The sequence below is a fragment of the Zootoca vivipara genome, chromosome 2 (assembly GCF_965207765.1).
Source record: "Zootoca vivipara chromosome 2, rZooViv2.hap1.1, whole genome shotgun sequence".
NCBI lineage: Eukaryota > Metazoa > Chordata > Lepidosauria > Squamata > Lacertidae > Zootoca > Zootoca vivipara.
The window spans coordinates 41747335-41768075 of NC_142584.1; the positions used below are offsets into that span (position 1 = coordinate 41747335).

Genomic DNA, 20741 nt, shown 5'->3' on the forward strand with positions numbered 1-20741 from the left:
TCATTTTCAGAACAATCAAATGTTGTCTCCCTCTCAGATTTTGAAAGCCTCTTTCCTTTATCTCTTTGAGTTGCTATGTGATTCTGATCTCCCAAAATAGAAGACCATTTCTTTTTGCATTACAATGTAAACCTGCTGATTTTTTATCTGCTTGGCCCACCTTTGTTTCACTGCTCTGCCATGCTTCTTGCCTGCATCAATGTGGGATTTGTTAAGCGCCACACAAAATGGCTGGCATTCTACCAGCTGTGCCAGCCTGGATTAAGGCACGCTCACTGCTGTAGTTGTATAGCTTTGGAGAGGCACATACCTGTGTATGTTATATATAGGATTACTATAGTGTTAAAATTCAAAGTGTAGCAGTCATTATTTTATAAACAGTAACCATCTCTCTGCCCTGCCTCCAAGCACAGTAATTCAGTACCAAAGGCTTGAGGCTGGTTCACATGGCATCTCTTCAGACCACTTTGCCACACAAGAGCTGCGAGTCATGTTTGATCTTGCACCTGAAGCTAACATGGTGGCAGTTGTGGAAATGGTCTTGTGTAAGCTAATCGAAGCACATTTTGCCAGATAGGTTTGCCAGATGTTATCCTGCTAAAGATTCCCTCCAGCTGGACAGTTCTGTGCTTCTGTCTTAAATTTCTTTGCGTACCAAGGTACCACTAAAAGAACAGAGGGAACACAAATTGCAAAAGTAGCTTCCAGACATACCTGATTAGAGAATCCTTTCACAACTTGTCTTTGTTTAAGGTTCGTCTCGCCGTCAAGATTTGATGTCTCTAAGTGACAGATCCCATTCTGATCAGAGGTGTGGAGCAGCAGGATGTCCGCAGGGACGGTCTCATTACATTGCAGTTGCACAAAGTCTCCCACTCGTACCTCTTCCCAGCACGTCTCAATGTAGGCTTTTTTGTTCCTGTTATGAGAAAAGACACCACAGCTGAATAGCCTGTGACAAGTCCATCAAGTCACAGACCATCTCTTTTCTTTGTGGTACAGGAGTGGCTGGTGAAGGGGGATGAGGAACAAATTCATTTTTATTTTTTTGTATTTTTATGAGAAAGTTTGTAACTGACATTTCTCAAAGCAGTATGTGAACTGAAGTATAAATATCCCTTGAAATTTGCATACAGTGGTGCCTCGCAAGACCAAATTAATTTGTTCCGCGAGTTGCTTCATCTAGCGATAATTTCGTCTTGTGAAGCATGGGTTGCCGCAGCAAAACAAACAAACAAACAAAAAAACCACTGAAAAACTTCATCTTGCGAAGCGCGGCCATAGAAAACTTCATCTTGCGAGTCACCGAAAACATCGCAAGATGCTTTCGTCTAGCGAGTTTTTCATTGCGCGAGGCATTTGTCTTGCGAGGTACCACTGTATTTCTGAATTTTATGGTGCAGGTCTCCGGTGTGTACCAGAATGCACCTACTAGGGGAAAGTGTGCATATCTATACATATACTAGTGAAACTAACGTACAACAATTCGCTCTGTTTGGGAAATTGAGTGCAAAAATGTGCATGTTAGTTAAAATTACATACAAAAAACAATGTGTGTACCTGCTTGTGACTGTGATTTTATGAACACCTTTTAATACTGCGTTTTTAAATTGCTGTAACTTGTCCTGGAACTTTATGGTGAAGGATGATGAATTTTCATGAAGATTTTTTTAAAAAATTGCTGCAGAAATGAGGAGAACTGAATTTAACATTAGGAAAATGACAAACTGAGGGAAACTGAAATTGGCATATTGACCATCCCTAGTTGGAGCCAAATGTATTACTTATTGATCACAGACATATTATAAGAAGTACAATACAGTGGAACCTCGGTTTATGAACACCTCGGTTTATGAATTTTCAGTTTATGAACGCTGCGGACCCATCTGGAACGGATTAATTCATTTTCCATTACTTTCAATGGGAAAGTTCGCTTCAGTTTATGAACGCTTCAGTTTATGAACAGACTTCCGGAACCAATTACACCCATGCTTCAGTTTATGAACGCTTCAGTTTAAGTACTCCGCGGACCTGTCTGGAACGGATTAATCCACTTTCCATTACTTTCAATGGGAAAGTTTGCTTCAGTTTATGAACGCTTCAGTTTATGAACAGACTTCCGGAACCAATTACACCCATGCTTCAGTTTATGAACGCTTCAGTTTAAGTACTCCGCGGACCCGTCTGGAACGGATTAATCCACTTTCCATTACTTTCAATGGGAAAGTTTGCTTCAGTTTATGAACGCTTACTCTGCGGACCGTCTGGAACGGATTAATTCACTTTCCATTACTTTCAATGGGAAAGTTCGCTTCAGTTTATGAACGCTTCAGTTTATGAACAGACTTCCGGAATCAATTGTGTTCATAAACCGAGGTACCACTGTAATGTATCTTTGTTTTTAAAGCTCTTGAATTATTTGGCCAAAATTCATGATAGCAGGTGATAGATGAGTACCTCTGAAGAGGGCGTTCCATGACTGTTCCATAAGTGCAACAGAAAAATCTCTTTTCCTGTCACTACTTGACTAATCCCTGAAGGGCCATTAAGGATTATTTTAATGAATGGGCAGATTTGTATGGGTACACCAGCCTTTGGGATATTCTGATATTCAGCTTTATATAACTTTGCAGGTCAATGCCAGCACTTTCAATTGTACTTGGAAGCATATAATAAACCAGGGAAGATGTTTAATGCCAACAAGATAGATCCCATATGTTTAATCCTAGTCAATTATCTGGCTGTTGTGTTTTCAAGCAGCTGAAGCTTCTGAGTAGCCTTCAAAGGCAACCCCAACAATGATGCACTTTGTAGATTCGCAATTGACTGATAGCTGCAGCAATCTTCAAGGAGATGGGAAGGTTTAGTTAATGGGGACTGAATGATCACCTTCTTCAAGGTGGCTAAGTTTATCTCTGATGTAGGTGAAGTTCAGAGACAGTGTTCATGGTTTCGTGGTAAACTTCATAGTTGTTCTGGTCCAACATAATCTGCTATCTGCTAGGAATTGATTCATGCGAAAAAGGCTTCTGCACAGCCTCTCCCACTTGGTTACCCAAATATCTATGGGTGTCTGGAACAGCTGCTTAGTACTGCCTAAAAGCCGCCAAGTTTTCAAACAATTCCGAGGTATTTTAGAGGTACTGTGACAGGTATCTTTCTCCGCTGCCTGGTTTCTTTCTTTAATCTTCCATTTTGTGTTCAGAACTTACATCCCTAAGCTGGGAATTTGTAACAGGAAATAAATTAAAGTCGGTGATCACAGACACAGTGGTTATGACTCTGACGTCCGCTGAAAAGGGAATAGATTGCACCCAATCAATATTTCCATCAAGAACATGGACAGAGAACGAAATGCGTATTTGTTGGGAAAACAGAACTGTGATGAAGGATTGTAAATGCTTTAAAAGATAGGATTAGAGACTCAAATGATCTTGATAAATAGGAGAGTTAGCCTGCAATCGATACAATGAAGACAAATGTGAAGTATTGCACTTCGGGAAGAAAAATGTTTCCACTTTGCTTGGCGTACTTGAAAGTCTTGGATACAGTAATGACAACAAAGTGTTGCATTCCAAGCAAGTTGTCTGGGTGCAAAGGAACTGACTGAACGGGACTCTACCTTCCCTTCTTTCCCCCTGCAGCCTCCCTGGGTGCCCTCAAAATCTGGTTCAAGGGCAGATTTTTGGGGTGCATGGGGGCTGCAGCAAGGAGAAGAGGAAGGTGACATCCTGTTGAATGAGAGTTTGCTCTTGTAGTGTTAAATTCCCCCCATAGAGACAGAGGAACACAGGAACATAGGAAGCTGCCTTGTATCGAGTCAGATGATTGGTCCATCTAATTCAATGTTCTATGTACACCAGGGGTGGGGAATCTCCTAATTAGACTTTCCAGACTCAATCTATTTACTGTCATTTTAATTATTACATTTCTATCCTGCCCTTGTCCCCCACCAAAGGAGCAAACCCACACACCTTCACCTGGTGTGGGAAGGTCCAAACCATGGCTTGAAATGTCAATCTCCCTGCTCTTCTTTGACAGCCATGGCTTGAGCTGTACAGTGTCTTCCTTCACAGATGTACCTTGAATTCACACAAGTGAGGAATCTCCAGCACCTGAGATCATGGTGATATCAGGGAACTGAAAGGTGGGTGGATGTGCCCAACTGCAAAAGTGGTCTGCAGAGCAAAGAGGAGTTTCAGATCTGGTCTGCTGGCCAGATCCTGTCTTCCACCTCTAGTCTCCACTGGCTGTGAGTAATTTTGCACAGCAGGGATTGCTCAGATCTTATCCTAGAGACCATCCCCAGTCATAATAGACATACATATTTGTGTCTAGGATTTGCTATACTAGATGCTGGCAGAAGGTGATGACATTAACTTGCAGAAGTGCCTGGAATGTAGTGAACTTGATCCCAGGTCCTTTGGGGAGTCTTTTAGCAGGAGAGCAAGGAAAGCACTCTTTCCACACACTGCATAGATCATTTCTGAGTGCCAGAATAGGTCCATGCAGGTGCTTCAGATGGTTCTGTACAGATCCAAAAACTACCAGCTAAATGATGAGGAGATCCACTATACTTACAGGAAGGCACTGGAATATTGCTAAGTGTTGCCGAACGTCTACCTCCATCTGCTAATTGTGGTGTGGGTGGAGCCCATATGATATGTGGCAGTATAATGTAAGAACTAGTTCTTCATCCTGGAGGTCCAGCTCCAAGGGCCTTCTGGTGGTTCTCTCACTGCGAGAAGTGAGGTGACAGAGATCCAGGCAAAAGGCCTTCTTGGTAGTGGTGTCTGCCCTGTGGAATGCCTCCTCCCAGCAGATGTCAAGGAAATTAACAACTATCTGACTTTTAGAAGACATCTGAAGGCAGCCCTGTTTGATGTTTTACTGTCTTTTTAATATTCTGTTGGGAGCCGCCCAGAGTGGCTGGGGAAACCCACCCAGATGGGTGGGGTATGAATAGATAACCAACCAACCAACCAACCAACCAACCTGGGTATAAGAATAAAGGGAATTCCAAATTTGCTTCAGAGCCAAATTAGATTCACAACATGGAGCCATGTTTTCAGCTCTCTCTCTCTCTCTCAAAAAAGGTTGGATCCCTTGGAAGCTCAAGCCCATTACAGTAGACCTTGTGGGCATGTGAATGTGGTCTCCTGAACTCACTGTCCCCTTATTCCAGGTGGGTAAGAAACACAAGGGGTGGAAACTGCAGGGCCAAGTAGGCTGCCTTGAGATCTGGACTCCATACGCTGGCTGCACCCGTCTGTCAGCACCAATGCACAACTCCTACACTGTGCTGTTGTGCCAACACGGTTCTTTCCTGCTGTGCTGAGAGCAATGTCAGATGTTCAAAATGAGGTTTCCAAAAGTATTTTAATCATGAAAATAGGGAGGGGAATATCTTATACAGAAGCATGTTTAAACATTGTCTGTCGAGAGTTGGTTGTGGGGAGGGAGGATTTTCTTTGACCCACTTTAGGTACAGCATTAGAAGCAGAGGGTGTGTCTGTGTCATAGTTCTTGATGAAAGAGGCACCTGCCGCCTCTGTCTGGGGAACAGCACATTATTTCCACCTGCCTTTCTGCCAGGGGAAGAAAAAGTACGAGGCTCTCTTGCTGATAAATGAAAACAGCTAAATTAATTCCTCGCCTGGAGTGATTTGAATGTCACAGCATGTCTGTTATTATCATTATGTGAAGTATCTGCTCCCTTTAGGACTGAGCTCTGGTTAGCCATTGCTCAATGGAAGCCGTGCTGTGCAAGTCGCTCAGACCAGTGAAGATGATCAAGGGATCAGGAGAGCGAGACACTCTTCTCCAAAGCAACTCCTAGTGCCCTGTGATGACTCGCCTCACACTTGGAGTGGCAGTGCTGTAAAAACTAGCTGCAAGCTTGGAGCGTGAGCCAAAATAGCTCACCATGCTGAAGATGCTTCCTGCTGACAAGCCAATGCTTTAGGTTAAACATTAGAATAAATCCCATCGGAGCAGCTCTGCAATGAAACAGACGAGCTCTTCATTTGTCCAAGATGCAATGCCAGATGCATGGGCCTGTGTGTTCTGTCTCTGCCTCTCCACCACTGACCTTGCTTACAGGGTTCCTCCCTGCATTCAGGAACCCTGATCACAGAGCTTTCCAGATCTCACTGAGGCTTGTCAGCATTTTCAAGTGAATGTGCTTTCAAGGCCCCTTCAGACCTTGCCATTTAATGCAACAAAGTCAGGAACAGATGGGCTGGGGTGCATAGCCTTGTGCCTCCAACACAATGTCTGAATAGAGCTAGGCTGACAGGGTGAAATACGGAGCTGGGTAAACTGACTTTCTGCGAAGGGGTGTTGGCATCCGTCTTGGGAGTCAATGGAGGAATGCACCTTTGTGGGTGAGGTCAAGCTGTTGGAAGGTCGCAGTGCCTGCTGTGGCTGTAGAGACCGATGCAGGTGAGACATGTTTTGTTGCATCTGGGGCAGATGAAGGCATCCAGGTGTGTTGCTGCAGATGCACCATGGCATTTCTTCTCTCTTCACTCCTCCCAGAAATCATTCCTCCTCTGGACAGCGCTATGGATACATGACTTGACTGCTTGTCTCCAGGCACTGTGGTTGTCTGCAAGGGATTCCCACGTGATGTTGCCAACTTTCATGTCATGTTTGCAGACATCTTTGTAACGCAGAGTTGGTTTGCCAACTGGCCTGGTGCTGGAAGTAGAACATGTCCTTGGGGAACCCTTATTTTTGGTTTAAAAGAGGATGGTTTATTAGTATGTCATGTCTGAACTGGGCCAGTGACTTGCTCTAGACCACCAAATGAGCTTCAAGTACACATTCATTTCTGTTTCTCTCATGCACACAGTCACACACTGCTTCCATTGACTGCACAATTTGACTTCAGGTTAACACATCATGTCAGCCTAACCCACCTCACTGTTGGAAACAAAAAAGATAACCCAATGAAAGTTCAATTCTTCACCCAAGTCAGTGTGCTGCACAGAAAGCACTCATTTCTATCTATGATCACACACACACACACACACACACACAGAGAGAGAGAGAGAGAGAGAAATCCTAAAGCACTGAGAGATTTTAAAAGCAAGTCCAGACAATTTGCAGCAACTTATCCTCAGGCTACAGCTGCAAATCGGTACAACACACAGCATTACAAATATGCCCCATAAGATACACAGTGTGCATTCATAAAACTGCCTCAGTATATATTGATACCATTCAATTTGCAATTTATATTAAGTTAGTTTGAAAAGTGGTACAGGGGCATAGCCCTGAAGTAGCTGTTTTTCAAGAAAACCAGGAAAACTGCACCATATAAAAAAGACTATTGCTTAAATGATAATCCCAGGATACAGTTCAGCTGGGAAGGCAAATAGCTTTCTTGAGGACAAAGTCTCAATATTATTATTTTTTCGGGGGGGAGGGGAGGGGAGAGGGAGGGAGGATTTTTGTAGAGCCTTGTTAGTTGATGAAAGACCAAAGAGGCCTTTCTGATATACTCCTGTTCTCTTATTAATATTAATCTATGAATCAATTTTCACAGAAGTCTCAAGGCATTTATAACAATGCAATAAAAACACCTGAAATAGGTTTCAAAGCAACATAAAAATCAAGATAGATTTAAAAAGCATTGGTGGGACTAAATGATCCACAGGGGCCCTTGCAGCTCTATGATTCACCAGAGAGCCTCATCAGCAGAAACCCTGCAGAAAGACAGCTGCTTGTGCAATGGGGCTTTCTTCCCTGTCCTTCCCCCATGCTGAAATTGGCTTGGGTGGGGCGGGAGAATCCCTGGAACACTGTGTGGGAGGAAGAGAGGCAGTATCATTTCGCATAGCAAGTTAAAATGCTTGTACGTTCAAAGTGTTGGTCATAGTGTGACGCTAAATTCCACCCTACACATATAAACAACCAAGGCAGAGACCTAATCCCTCCCTCCCTGTCCTCCAGCTAGAAGAAGGCTGTCTTTGATTATTTCCAGAAATTAAAAACAGTGAGCACCTGTTGCATCTCAACAGGAATGCTGTCCCACAAAAGCGGGGGCAGCCACACTGAAAGCCCTGGCCCAGGTTGCTGTGGAGTGGGCTTCGGATACTCCAGGGCCTTCAAGGAGAGGCTGTCTTGCAGAAAAGCATCCTACAGTGACCTACTGAAGCTGCAAGGTCACTAAGTACCATCAGGATCAAACACGGAAGTTGCCCTCCCCTGTTGCTTCTTTCTTTTTCAAGCACCAGTGCCACCAGTGATCAAAGGTCAGAATATGTTTCTTAGCCTCCTTTGTTATACAAACAAAAGGACTCTACAAATCCAAATAGATATAAGAAAGAACAAATAAAATGCAAACCAATTTATGCTATAAAATAAGCGGTGTGATTTCCGCAAAGGGGAAAGATCCAGACCTTTCTTTCCCCCTTGCAAGAAGTGGTTGAAAGGAACAAGAGTTTAGAAGAGAAGAGGGAAATACTATGTCTGAAAAATCAGGGGAGTCGGTAGAAAATTCTCAAGTACCGGTAGAATACAAATAAAGAAATTAGGAATGAAAGGAAAAGGGGTTATAGAAGAAAGGCGTGTTAACTAGTTACATAGAAGCCCAACCGCCTCTTATGTACTGAAATTGCTGAGGCTGATATACCACACAATAAGCCCCCATTTCCTTTGTATGGCTATCAGGCCCCTTAAGTGCTACCCTAGCTGAGTGGAATTGCTCTCCATGGCCCAACCACATCCACAGCATGGGCCAAAAACAGAGTCCCAAACATAAGATTTGTGTGCAGTGCTAGGAGAGGGGGGCTATCAATTCATTTAGGGTAGAGGGTAAAGGTAAAGGGTAAAGGGACCCCTGACCATTAGGTCCAGTCGTGACCGACTCTGGGGTTGTGCGCTCATCTCGCATTATTGGCCAAGGGAGCCGGCGTATAGCTTCCAGGTGTGTGGCCAGCATGACAAAGCCGCTTCTGGCAAACCAGAGCAGCACATGGAAATGCCGTTTACCTTCCCGATGTAGCGGTTCCTATTTATCTACTTGCATTTTGACGTGCTTTCGAACTGCTAGGTTGGCAGGAGCTGGAACCAAGCAACGGGAGCTCACCCCGTCACAGGGATTCAAACCGCCGACCTTCTGATCAGCAAGCCCTAGGCTCTGTGGTTTAACCCACAGCACCACCTGGGTCCCTATATTTAGGGTAGAAGAAGCACACTATTGGCCCTTGTCCACCCAGCATGCGTTATTCAAATGTTACCCTAACCACAGTAATGGGAAAATGGCTTCCATGTGGCTAGGTTAACTTTAAAGGGATTCAGTTTCTGCCCCCAAAATGGTGTTTTTGCTATTTATCTGTGCTTCACTCTGAGGTCCCAAGGTGGATTGCCACAATTTAAAATACAATATTAAAAAATGGTTTAACAGCAGTTTACAATCACAAAAATCGAGTGGGTCCTAAAATATACCAGTACACCTTAGGTGTGAACATCCAGAATAAAAGGTTGTGTCTTCACCATTCACTGAAAACTGTATAGTGAAGAAGGGTAGCACCACATAGTGGACACTGCAACAATCCAATATGGAAGTTACTAGAGTATGGAGTCCAGTGGTTAAGTCATTTCTGTCCAAATGGGGCTGTAGATGGTGAACCAACCAGAGGTAGGGGAGAAAAGAACTTCTAGCCCCTGAAGCAATCTGAGTCTCCTGTAACAGAGTTGAATTCAAGCTTCATCTTTTTCCTTGAAGGGAACTGCTACCCCATCCAGAACAGGCCATCTCCCCACCTCCTGAACATGAGAATTTGGGATGCATAACACTTCTGTCTTTTCACTGCCTCTGAGCTGGGGGGGGGTCATCTGCATACTTATGTCTCTTTACTCCAAATCTCATGAAGGCAGGTCCCAGCAGCTTCAGACAGATGTTAAGTAGCAAGGGGGACAAGATGGAACTTTGCATTTCTCTGGGTGTCTCAACCCAACCTGAGCAATACCCAGACTCCCTAGAATCACCTCGATTCTGCCCAGGCATTGGCCCTTGCCTGAACCCAGTGCACAGCCCTATAGAAAACTATAGTCGCCTTCTATTGTAAGGCAGGTAGGCCTAGATTTTTTTTTAAAAAAAGAGGTAATGGGAGGGCAATCAATCCAGACATGTGCAATAAATGCTTCAGTGTAGTTTTCCAGAGGTGAATGACCCTCCTCAGTCACTAAGAATCACACAGCACATCAAATAAAGGCCTCTTAAGTTTCATACCTTACCATAGAAACTATGCTGAAATTTTTAATGCACATGGAAAGTGTTTAATTTTATATTTTTCTCTTTGCCCTCATGTTTGACAGGGAGCATTGCCTCCTACCGTTCACAAGATATCAGACTAACCAATTCTAAAGACAGATCTTCCCACTTAATGCTGACCACACGGTGCCACAATCAGACACTGGATACACAACAGAAAATTCTTGCAGGGCAAATAGCTTGATATCATTCATGCTTGTTTTGAGCCAATCTAAACTGAAGTTGTACTATCCTTGTAGGTGGGACAAATTTGAGATGCAATCTTCCTTAATCTTTTAGTAACTTGAAGATGCGAGAGAACAGAATTTATTTCAGAAATTGGAAGACAGTTCTGTTTTCATAATTCTGATGGCGTTCTAATGTGGTGATGGATAATGTAGATCTCTGGCATAAAAGAGACACTTCTTCTCTCTCTCACTTCTTGATTTGCAATAAGCATGGTTTGTTATTTGGTCTGAAGTTGGCAAATTAGGTTACTGTAAACCATTGTTCACCTCCACGCCAGAATGGGAAACCCTGTTCACAGTGTGGTTTCCAGTTCTTTATGGAGGCAAATTATTTGGGGCATTAACAATCATTTGCCCTGTTTGGATGTATTGAAAAAGGATTGTATCCAATTTAAGGGTAGGCAACACATTCCATCAGTGCAAGGATTTCCACTTGTACAATGGAACTTCCCCTCTCTCCTCCCATTGTGTGTACCCTAAATCCCTGGAGCATATTTGGGGGAAGATGCAGGGTGCATGTGGTGAAAGGAGAAGGAAGGAAGCTACAATGCAGAAATTGTTGCAATGACAGAATGCATTGGTTGGATACCGCCCTTGTTATGGTTATTAAGCACCAATAAGTGAGGGAGAAAACTGGAGCACATAAGGGGAGGTGGGAGGTAGAGAAGCAAACATTTGAGCATAAGGCCTTCTTGGCCTAAGCATGGCTTAGCTATGATGTCTGCTCTGGGCTACTGTTTCCACTCATGTTATCTTTGGAATAGTACAATAAGAGTAATGAATAGACCAAGAAACCAGGAAATGAACTACAAAAATCCCTGCTCTGATGTGGTTGACAACAATTTCAACAACTCAGATTTTTCCAATATGTCCTATCACAATTAACAATATTATTTTTCAAAAGGTTGAGGTGTCAGGTTGTAGTACCTTATGAAAACAACAATCCTCTCCTTTTACCTAAAATAAGAGATGAGATTATTAGAGTTTTACAAAGCAATCATGCACAGAAACCAGGAAACACATTGTTGCCAGGCAGTCTCTGAATTTGCCCCCTTTCACCGAACACACTGCTTTTACTAACACTAGTAATACTTAAGAAGAACACCTTCCTTCCAAGTTATTTTGAAACTAGAAATGTTGTTTGTGTTTCAGAATTACAGGTCATTTTTTAGCCAACAATTCTCTGGCAAAAGTCTGAGTGTGCAGGGGGACATTTCAGTCCCCTCCAGATATAGTTTTTATTGTGTATTCACTATTGGAGTGATCATACATGGTCCCACTTTCAATACTGTTTGTACCAGCGAAAGTTTTGGGGCGGTCATACTGCTTCATTTCCAGTCAGTGGACACCCTGTAACTTCCTGCTGAAATTCCATAACTTTTCATACCACAAACATTCTGGGCATTTTTTTGGCCCACTTTTGTTTTGCCATATTATTGGGAAAGCATTGTTCAACTAATAAAGCAGAATAAACACATCCCTAATACACTATTATTGTGTCAAGAACATGTTACAGAATCCACCCACAATAAGGACCCACAAATAGTTATTCAAACAGAAAGGCAAATACACTTTTAAATCTAATATTTCAATGCATGTTTCTGAAGCATTCCCCAAATTGAATCCAAAGACTTATTTACCTTCTGTATACCAGGCAGCCCATGCTATTGATCTCTTTGTCCAGTTTGAATCTCCGAAAGTCCTCCCAAGCATCCTTGATAGCTGTGATGGCCATGATAACACAGACTGGGATCACAGATATCCCAGGTTCAAATGCATTGACCACTGGCACAAAATTGAGGACTGCAATGCCCACAAAATATAAATTAGCAAATCGATGAAATTGTTCATATAGGTTTTTAGGGATGAAGGACAGAAGTGTGTATCTTGTGGTCTTGATCCTGTTGCCCGCATAATGTCTGTTTGGGTTTTCTTTCCATGTGTCTTCAAAGGGCAAGTTAGAAATGAGGACTCTTTTTGCTTCTTCTTTCTTTTTCCTCCTCGTCCTTCTCTCTTCAGGCTCCTCATTCTCAGAATCAGAAGCAGCATTCTGGCAGCATGGTCTTCTGAACCGAAAGATGTCCCTCAGGAATTTTATAGGGCACATTTCCTTGACATCTTCCTGCCCCTTAAAAGCCACACTTTCTTGCACAGGTTTCTGAAAATTTAAGCTTCAATCTTTTAAGTAGATTTGCTGTACGGCAAAATGCCGGGCTGAGTTTAACTAAAGCGATTGCTTTCACTTGCTTTTAGTCAACACCTGCTGGAACACTGACGTCACAAATGCACACAGGTATCATCCTCCTATAAACCGGTTTTCCAGTCATCCAAGTGAGTGATCCTGGGTCCTAGTGCTTGCTCTTTGTAGTGATGAATGAGGACTTTGTTCCTTAGATATATGCTTGTATAGAAACTTCCTGAATCTCACTGTAAACAGCATAAAATGTTTCAGACTATTTGTCTCTTACTTGAATATTTGGGACATATTCTTAATACCACAGGTTTAATATACTGTATATTAAATGCCGTGTGTGTGTGTGTGTGTGTGTGCGCGCGCGCATGCATACAGGGCTCAAAATCAATCAAATTTCTGCCCAAAGAAATTCTGTGCAACAAAACTAAACTACACACTGACCAAAGATAAATTCTACAGCCTGCATTATTTGCACAAAAAAGAACATTTGCATATTTGTGTTTACTTTTCATAATATATTGTATTTCTTGTCACCATGGGGATTCCCAGCCTCTGGAAATGCTATTTCTTTGCATTCTGCTTCCTTCTTGTAGCCAAAAATGAAATAGTCCAGTTGGGCCTGGACCAGGAAGTGGAAAGGAGAAAGAGGAGTTGAATACAGAGCTGTTGAAAACAGGTTGCATCTTTATTTAATGAATAACTTTCTGTGGTGTGGTGTTAGGAGGGCAGGGGCCAAGGCACTGTAGCACTTGTAAAAGATTCCCCCCCCAAAGAAGACATAGAACAATGCAACTTGATGCCTCCTTCCTTAGCTATTGATGTGAGGCACACTTCCAGTTACAGGACTGTTCCAGTTACAGCCCAAAACTTCTTAAGGAGTCCCCACACAGAGGTTTCCACTTCCTCAATGCCCATTGGGAGTTGTAAAAAACATATACAGATCTAGTGACAAGCAAATACTACGTGGCTTGGTTTGAATTGGGATCAGAAAATCCATTTTAAACAAAATATAGTAGCTTAGTTAATTCTGAGCCCAAGTAACAATTACATATTTGGGAATGCAGCAAAACCCAAATACCCTCCTGAAAGTCTTCTAACCCCACATTGTGAGTAGGGATGGACGAAACTGTCAAGTTTGGGTCTCAGTTAAGTTTCCAATCTTAAATTCAGTTTCCCACATTTCCATAGCAATTTGTGGTTTTTAAAAGAGATCCTCATGAAAATTCACCAGCCTTTCATTGCAATTTTCTCCTAATAAACAGATTTCCATATGCAATTTTGCCTAAGATACAGTTTTGCAAGCCATTTCCCCTAATACAAAGCATTTTTGTGTGCTACTTTCACTAATATGTGTGCTTTTATGCACATTTTCCTCTAACAGATGCACAATGGGTGGTATTCAGTGCAGCTTTACTTAAATTACGGTAGATCCATTGAAATTAATGAGAAAGGTTTCGTTAGGTCCATTAATATCAGTGGGTTTATTCTGAGTAAAACATAGTTGACTACCACCCATTAACTTCATCACAAAATTCAGAAAAATATTAATTTTGAAGGGTAGCAGCATTTCTGTTTGCATTTTGGTTCACAAAGTGCAAATTAGGTAGTGTCTCATTAAAATGCAGAGTGCCACTTGTTGGAATGATGTAATGATGTTACAGGCATCAGAGACCCTAGGAAATAGAATTCCTCCCTGGTGCCTAAGTGCTTTCTATGGCCATAAGAACACAAGAAGAGCCTGTTGGATCAGAATGATGGTTCATCTAGTCCAGCATCCTGTTCTCACAGTGGCCAAGCAGATTCCTCCTGCAAGCATTCTTGGTGGGCAATAGGTGCATTGGAAGTTACATATCCCTTTTGTCAAAAGCAACAAAAACACACAACTCTGTAGAGATATAAGTGTCTCCCGCAGAAGCATGCAGACTGTCAGGAGTATGGGCAGGAGTCAGGCTCTGGGGCCTGTAGTGCTTTGCAGGACTGGGGCCTGCCTCAGCTTGTGCTGGAGAGGCAAGGAGTGACCACTCAGGTGAGACCACTTGATATCTCACTGCACCTGGTGGCAAGAGCTGGGAGGGATAAAAGCTCAGCATTTCCCTTCAGCTCTTTGCCACAGCAACGCTATCCCTGCCTGGTTGCATCTGACATCTTGCTCCTTGCTCCTGGGACCCTTGCCTTGCCGACGCCTTGCTCCTTAGACCCTCACCTTTGCAGACGCCTTGATCCTTGACCCTTGGACCTCTGCTTTGCCGACGCCTTGATCCTCGACCCCCAGACCTTCGCCTCTGCCTTGCTCCTTGACCCTGCGACTGCCTGCTGCTGGACCCTCAACCCTGCATCTGTTCCCGCTTCTACACCACCATCTTGCCTCTGGTCCTGACGTCCTCAGCCAGGGCTTCTACTGCCCGCTGACCGGACCGTGACACAGACAGGTCATTGCAGTCTGGCAGGAATTTAAGTAACCCCAGCATAACACTAGAATGGTTTTCTGATATGTTTACCAAAATAAATATTTAAGATGCTATCTAGAGCCAGAAGCAGGATTTCAACGTGAATTTTAAAGCAGAAATCACCTACTACAGAATATGATTGCCGGTTATTTAATTGTAGCGCTGGAACGGAGATCTGGAGCATTATTTAATGAAGCGGAAGAAGGCTTACCTATTGTATGCTTTAGTTTTGGAAGAATTGATCCGCTGATCAAACCTGTATCTCTTAAAATCTTCAGCACCATCTTTAATTGCGATAACTAAAAGCACAGCAACCAAAGGTAGCATTGTGATCTCCCTGTGGAAGACTTCTAGCTGTGGGAACCAGTTGATGATCACCAAGAACAGGAAATAGACATTGGCCAGCCTAAAAAAAAAATGGTATCACATTAAAAGAGGTTGATAATTTTACACTTGATTTCCACTTCCTAATTTGGTTCTTTTTGGGTAGTTAACAACAACAGGAAAAGTCTGAAACACTAATTCATGGGTAGGCAAACTTAGGCCCTGGGCCGGATCTGGCCCAATTGCCTTCTAAATCTGGCCCGCAGACAGTCTGGGAATCAGCGCGTTTTTACATGAGTAGAATGTGTCCTTTTATTTAAAATGCATCTCTGGGTTATCTGTGGGGCATAGGAAATTCATTCACCCCCCCCCCCAAATATTGCCCAGTCTCCCACAAGGTCTGAGGGACAGTTGACTGGCCCCCTGCTGAAAAAGTTTGCTGACCCCTGCACTACTTGGATCAATCAGCTTCTTAAGATGCCCACCCCATCAAGGGCTGCAAGCTACTAGGCTTCACTAAAGAATGGTCTGCCAAGGACAAAGGAGATACTTAATCTCCCCATATGAGGACACTCCTTGTTCAACTGAAATAGAAAATTAAGTTGAGACCATGATCTGAAGTATATGTGGGCTAGTAATGTATTCGGTGGGGACGCGGGTGGCACTGTGGGTTAAACCACAGAGCCTAGGGCTTCCCAATCAGAAGGTCGGTGGTTCGAATCCCTGCGATGGGGTGAGCTCCCGTTACTCAGTCCCTGCTCCTGCCAACCTAGCAGTTCGAAAGCACGACAAGCACCCCCACCTAACACTTTTTTGCTTTGCTTTACTGTTCTAGCATTTCTTCCGAATGACTTTCCATCCCTGAAAATATATGCAAACCTTTTTTTATCTATATAGTTGTGGTGTGAATACTAATACCTGTGAAACTGCTCAAAGAGATTTTGAGGTATAAAAGTCAGCAAAGTGTACTTGGTGGTCCGTATCCCATTTCCAGAATAAACTCGACAGACTTTCTCTGATTCCTTTCGAAATCTCTCATTACTGGGAAATACAACTCTCCATTTGTCCAAGACATATTTCTGCGTTTCTTTGTCAGCTGACAACAGAGGTGCTGATTCCAACTGAGTCCGGGAGACCTCTTCTATGGACCACCGAGACTGCCAGCGATACCTAGCAGAGTCTACTGACAGAGCCATTTTCACCTAAGGAATTGCCTGAAAGAAAAACACATAACAAGGGCTGAAAACCAATTCCAGTTTGGGAGCAAGTACATTTCTTGCTAGTGAAGCTTAAGGGCAGTAAATGAACTTCTCAAGTTAACGTACTGGCTGCCTGAATTTCAAATACTGTACTGTGTTTCCAGAACAAATTGCATAGGCTAACAAGTACAATAAAAAAACAAGTACAATAAAAAAGAGAAAGAACAAACTGTTTAACTGTTTGGAATAAATCACAGTTTTGTTGTTAAAATGCATACAGGGTTTTTTGCAATATCCATATGAAATATACTCGGAGTCAAGAGTGAATTTCATGCTCTTTATTCAGCTCATAGTCATCAAGGAGGAGAAGAGAAGACGAATGGCTCTTTTCCCAAAACCATCTGCTTATATACATTATTTACACAATGGGCCTTGCGTGATTGGCTACTTCAGGGCTACACCTGTGGGCCAATTATATTGTGGATTGACTTTTGCCTGCAGCCTGATTGGCTGCTCCTACAGGCCAATCAGGTAGCAGATTCACTTCTGCCAGCCGCCTGATTGGCTGCTCCAGCAGGCCAATCAGGTTGCGGATTCACTTCCACCTGGAGTTGGATTGGGTAGCTCCCGCTGATTCTGAATCCTATTGTTCTAGGATTCAGCTCAGTACATAACACCCCTCCCCTCTAAGTTCCAGTCCTGCCCGGGAAGTTGCATTCGTAGTCCCCAAGGTCTGCTGGCCGCCTCCGTGTGCGTTGTGGCCTGGGGTGTTCCTTGGTCAGGGGTTCTGGTTCTGGCTCGTGTTCCGAGGCTGCTGGCTGTGCCGGGGCTGTCTGGTCTGGCGCCACTGAACCACTAGGTTGTAGCTCTGGTTCCGGTGTCCTTCCAGCCTCGGGGCGCCCCTCTGTGCCTACTGCTTCTGCTTCCTCTGCCCACCCCTCTCGCTCTACAGGCCTCACTGCCCTGCTGTCCCCTTGGGACCCCTTTGTCCCGCTCTCCTCCCGGGTTCCTCCTGGGAATCGTCGCCGTATCTGGTCGCAGTGGCGGCGCCAACATTGCCCCCCTTCCGTTAGTACCTCGTACGACACGGGACCGGTCACCTTGGTGACTGTGGCGGGTACCCATGCTGGGCCTGCCCCAAAATTCTTTGCATACACTGGGTCCTGGGCCACAAATGTCCGGGGGTTCCTGCCTTTCCCCACCACTACCTCATCCTGAGCTCTGTCGGGGTGAAGTCGGTCCAGTCTAGTTGCAAGGCGCCGGCCCATTAGTAATTCAGCTGGGCTCCGGCCCGTCGTTGTGCTTGGGGTGCTGTGCTGTGCTAGAAGAAATGCGGCAAGGCGGTATTCCCAGTCCCCTTGTGTCATGCGGCGGAGGCTGTCCTTGGTGGTCCGCACCATGCGCTCCGCTTGGCCATTGGTGGCAGGGTGGAATGGTGCTGAGCGGATGTGGCGGATGGCGTTCTGCGCTGTGAAGGTCTGGAACTCCTCTGACGTGAATGCGGTTCCATTGTCCGAGACGAGGGTGTCAGGGAGCCCGTGGGTCGCAAACAGCTTACGTAGTACCCGGATGGCTGCCGCCGTAGAAGTGGATGGTACCAGTGCGACCTCCAGCCATTTGGTGTAGGAATCCACCACTATGAAGAATGTTTTTCCCTGGAAGGGGCCAGCGAAGTCCACGTGCAAGCGTGACCATGGATGTCGGGCGGACTCCCAGGGCTGGACTGGGGCCCTTGGGGGATCCGGGCGGGATTCTTGGCAGGTCTGGCAGTGTTGGACCCAGGCCTCTATCTCTCTGTCAATCCCCGGCCACCACACATAACTCCTGGCAAGGGCCTTCATCCTCACTACCCCTGGGTGTGTCTCGTGTAGGGCTGTGAGGACCCTTTTGCGGAGGGGCTGGGGAACAACAACCCTGCTTCCCCATAACAGGCACCCCTTGTGGGCCGACAGTTCATGTTTGCGGTTTGTGTAGCCAGCGAATTCTGGCCCGGGGCTGCTGCTGGGCCATCCTCGCCACACCCAGTCCAGGACCCGGGAGATGACCCTATCTTTTGTGGAATGGTGCGCAACTTCTTGTGCCTGAATGGGTCGGTCGGGAAGCAGCTCCAGGGTCATAACCTCTTGCGCAGGCGCTGGGTCGGGGCCTGTTTCTGGTAGTGGTAGCCTGCTGAGGGCGTCTGCGTGGCCCATCGCCTTCCCAGGGCGGTGGATTAGTGCATACTGGTAGCCGGCAAGGAAAATTGACCACCTGAGGACACGTGGAGACAACACTTGGGGGGTCTGCTTCTCAGGGGCAAACAGGCCAAGCAACGGCTTGTGGTCAGTCACTATGGTAAAGGGCCGCCCGTACAAGAAATCATGGAATTTTTTTACGCCCTTCACGATTGCCAGACCCTCCTTGTCAATCTGTGAGTAGTTTCGTTCGGCTGCAGCAAGCGTCTGAGAGAAGTATGCCACCGGCACCTCTCTTCCATCCGGGAGTTGGTGTCCCAGGACAGCGCCGATGCCATAGGGAGAGGCGTCGCATGCCAGCACCACTGGCAGCCTCTCGTCGAAGTGTGCTAAGACCGAGTTCGAGACGAGCAAGTCCTTGACTGCCTGGAATGCGGCCCTTTGTCGCTGGCCCCACACCCAAGGGGCCCTTTTATCTAGGAGTCTGTGTAGGGGCTCCGCTACCGCTGCCTTATGGGGAAGGAAGGCATGGTAAAAGTTCAATAGTCCCAAGAATGACTGAAGTTCGGGCTTGCTCTTGGGCGCTGGGGCCTCACAAATGGCCCGTACCTTGTCACCGGTTGGATGGACCCCTTCTGCGTCCACCTTAAATCCCAGAAAGTCCACCTGCGGCACTCCCAGTAAACACTTTTCCCGCTTCACCTTGAGGCCCGCCGTCTGGAAACGGTGCAGGACGGAGCGGAGGCGGTCCTCAAATTCCTCTGGTGTGGGCCCGGCGATCAGTACATCATCGAAGAAGGGGGTGACACCAGGAATCCCTTTAAGGAGAGAGTCCATTAGATTCTGGAATATGCCTGGTGCCACGCTAACGCCAAATTGCAGCCGCTTTACTCTGAATGCCCCTCTGTGCGTCACAATCGTCTGAGCCTCTGCTGTGGCTTCGTCCACAGGCAACTGTTGATACGCTTGGGCCAAGTCCAGTTTGCCAAAGATTTTTGACCCAGCCAGGGTGGCGAGGACATGGCTGACCACTGGCACTGGGTATGCATGGGCCGTGAGAGCCTTGTTTATGGTGCATTTGTAGTCTGCACAGATGCGGACCGAACCGTTAGGCTTGACGGGTGTGACAATTGGAGTTTCCCAGGGGGCGTTGGGCACCGGCTCCAGCACTCCTTGCTCCACGAGCCGGTCCAATTCCTCGTCTATGCGGGGTTTCAGGGCAAACGGGACCCGGCGGGCCTTGTGCCTGATGGGTCGTACAGCGGGGTCTAGCTGTAGGGCAATGGGGGGTCCTGTATATCGTCCCAATGCCCCATCGAAAACCCCTGGAAACTCTTTGCATATGGCGTCCACGTCCACTTGTAAGCTAGTGCGGTTCACCCCGGTAACGGCTAGCCCCAGAGGTCCAAACCATGCCAGTCCCAGTAAGCTAACGTAGGGGCCCTTAACTACTAGCAAGTCCAATTGTTGCTTTCGCCCTCGATATTGCACCCTGAAGGTCCCCACCCCCATAGTAGGGACCTTACGTTTCTGGAAGTCCCGGAGGGTGAATGGGGCCGGCCTTAGTTTGGGACCCCCATTAGGGCACAGTTCCCTTAATGTTCGGGCCGAGATTATGGATAGAGTTGAACCCGTGTCCAGCTCCATGCGGCATGGGGCTCCCTCTATCTGTACCTCTATATAAATTTTCTCTGTGCTGGGATGGGGCAACTGGAATACCTGGTAGTCCGTGATCTCCGTCGAGTTGCCTTGGTGCATGGTGCCGTGTGACCTGGGGCTCCTGGGTCGGTCATCTGATGCTTGTCGACGGGTGAGTCGAGCCCGACACACCCGGGCGATGTGTCCCAATTTTCTGCACTGCCTGCACTCTGCGTTGCGGAAACGACAGGTC

At 45.7% G+C, this 20741-nt stretch overlaps 1 protein-coding gene across 4 annotated transcripts in view; it reads right to left on the bottom strand.

Annotated features, from left to right (window-relative positions):
- Nucleotides 1-20741, bottom strand: part of ATP10B (ATPase phospholipid transporting 10B (putative)) — a 122177-nt gene that overhangs the window by 37359 nt on the left and 64077 nt on the right. For 2 of the 4 annotated variants that reach the window (XM_035104946.3, XM_060271741.2), the window contains 3 exons: nucleotides 16396-16691; nucleotides 15365-15559; nucleotides 715-919 (listed from right to left, as the gene is read on the bottom strand). In XM_035104946.3, the coding sequence (XP_034960837.2) occupies nucleotides 715-919; nucleotides 15365-15559; nucleotides 16396-16673 (678 nt within the window). In that variant the 5' untranslated portion in view covers nucleotides 16674-16691. Of the gene's footprint in view, nucleotides 1-714; nucleotides 953-12152; nucleotides 14514-15364; nucleotides 15560-16395; nucleotides 16692-20741 lie in introns of those variants that run through there. The other 2 variants (XM_035104944.3, XM_035104947.3) reach the window with 2 other exon arrangements.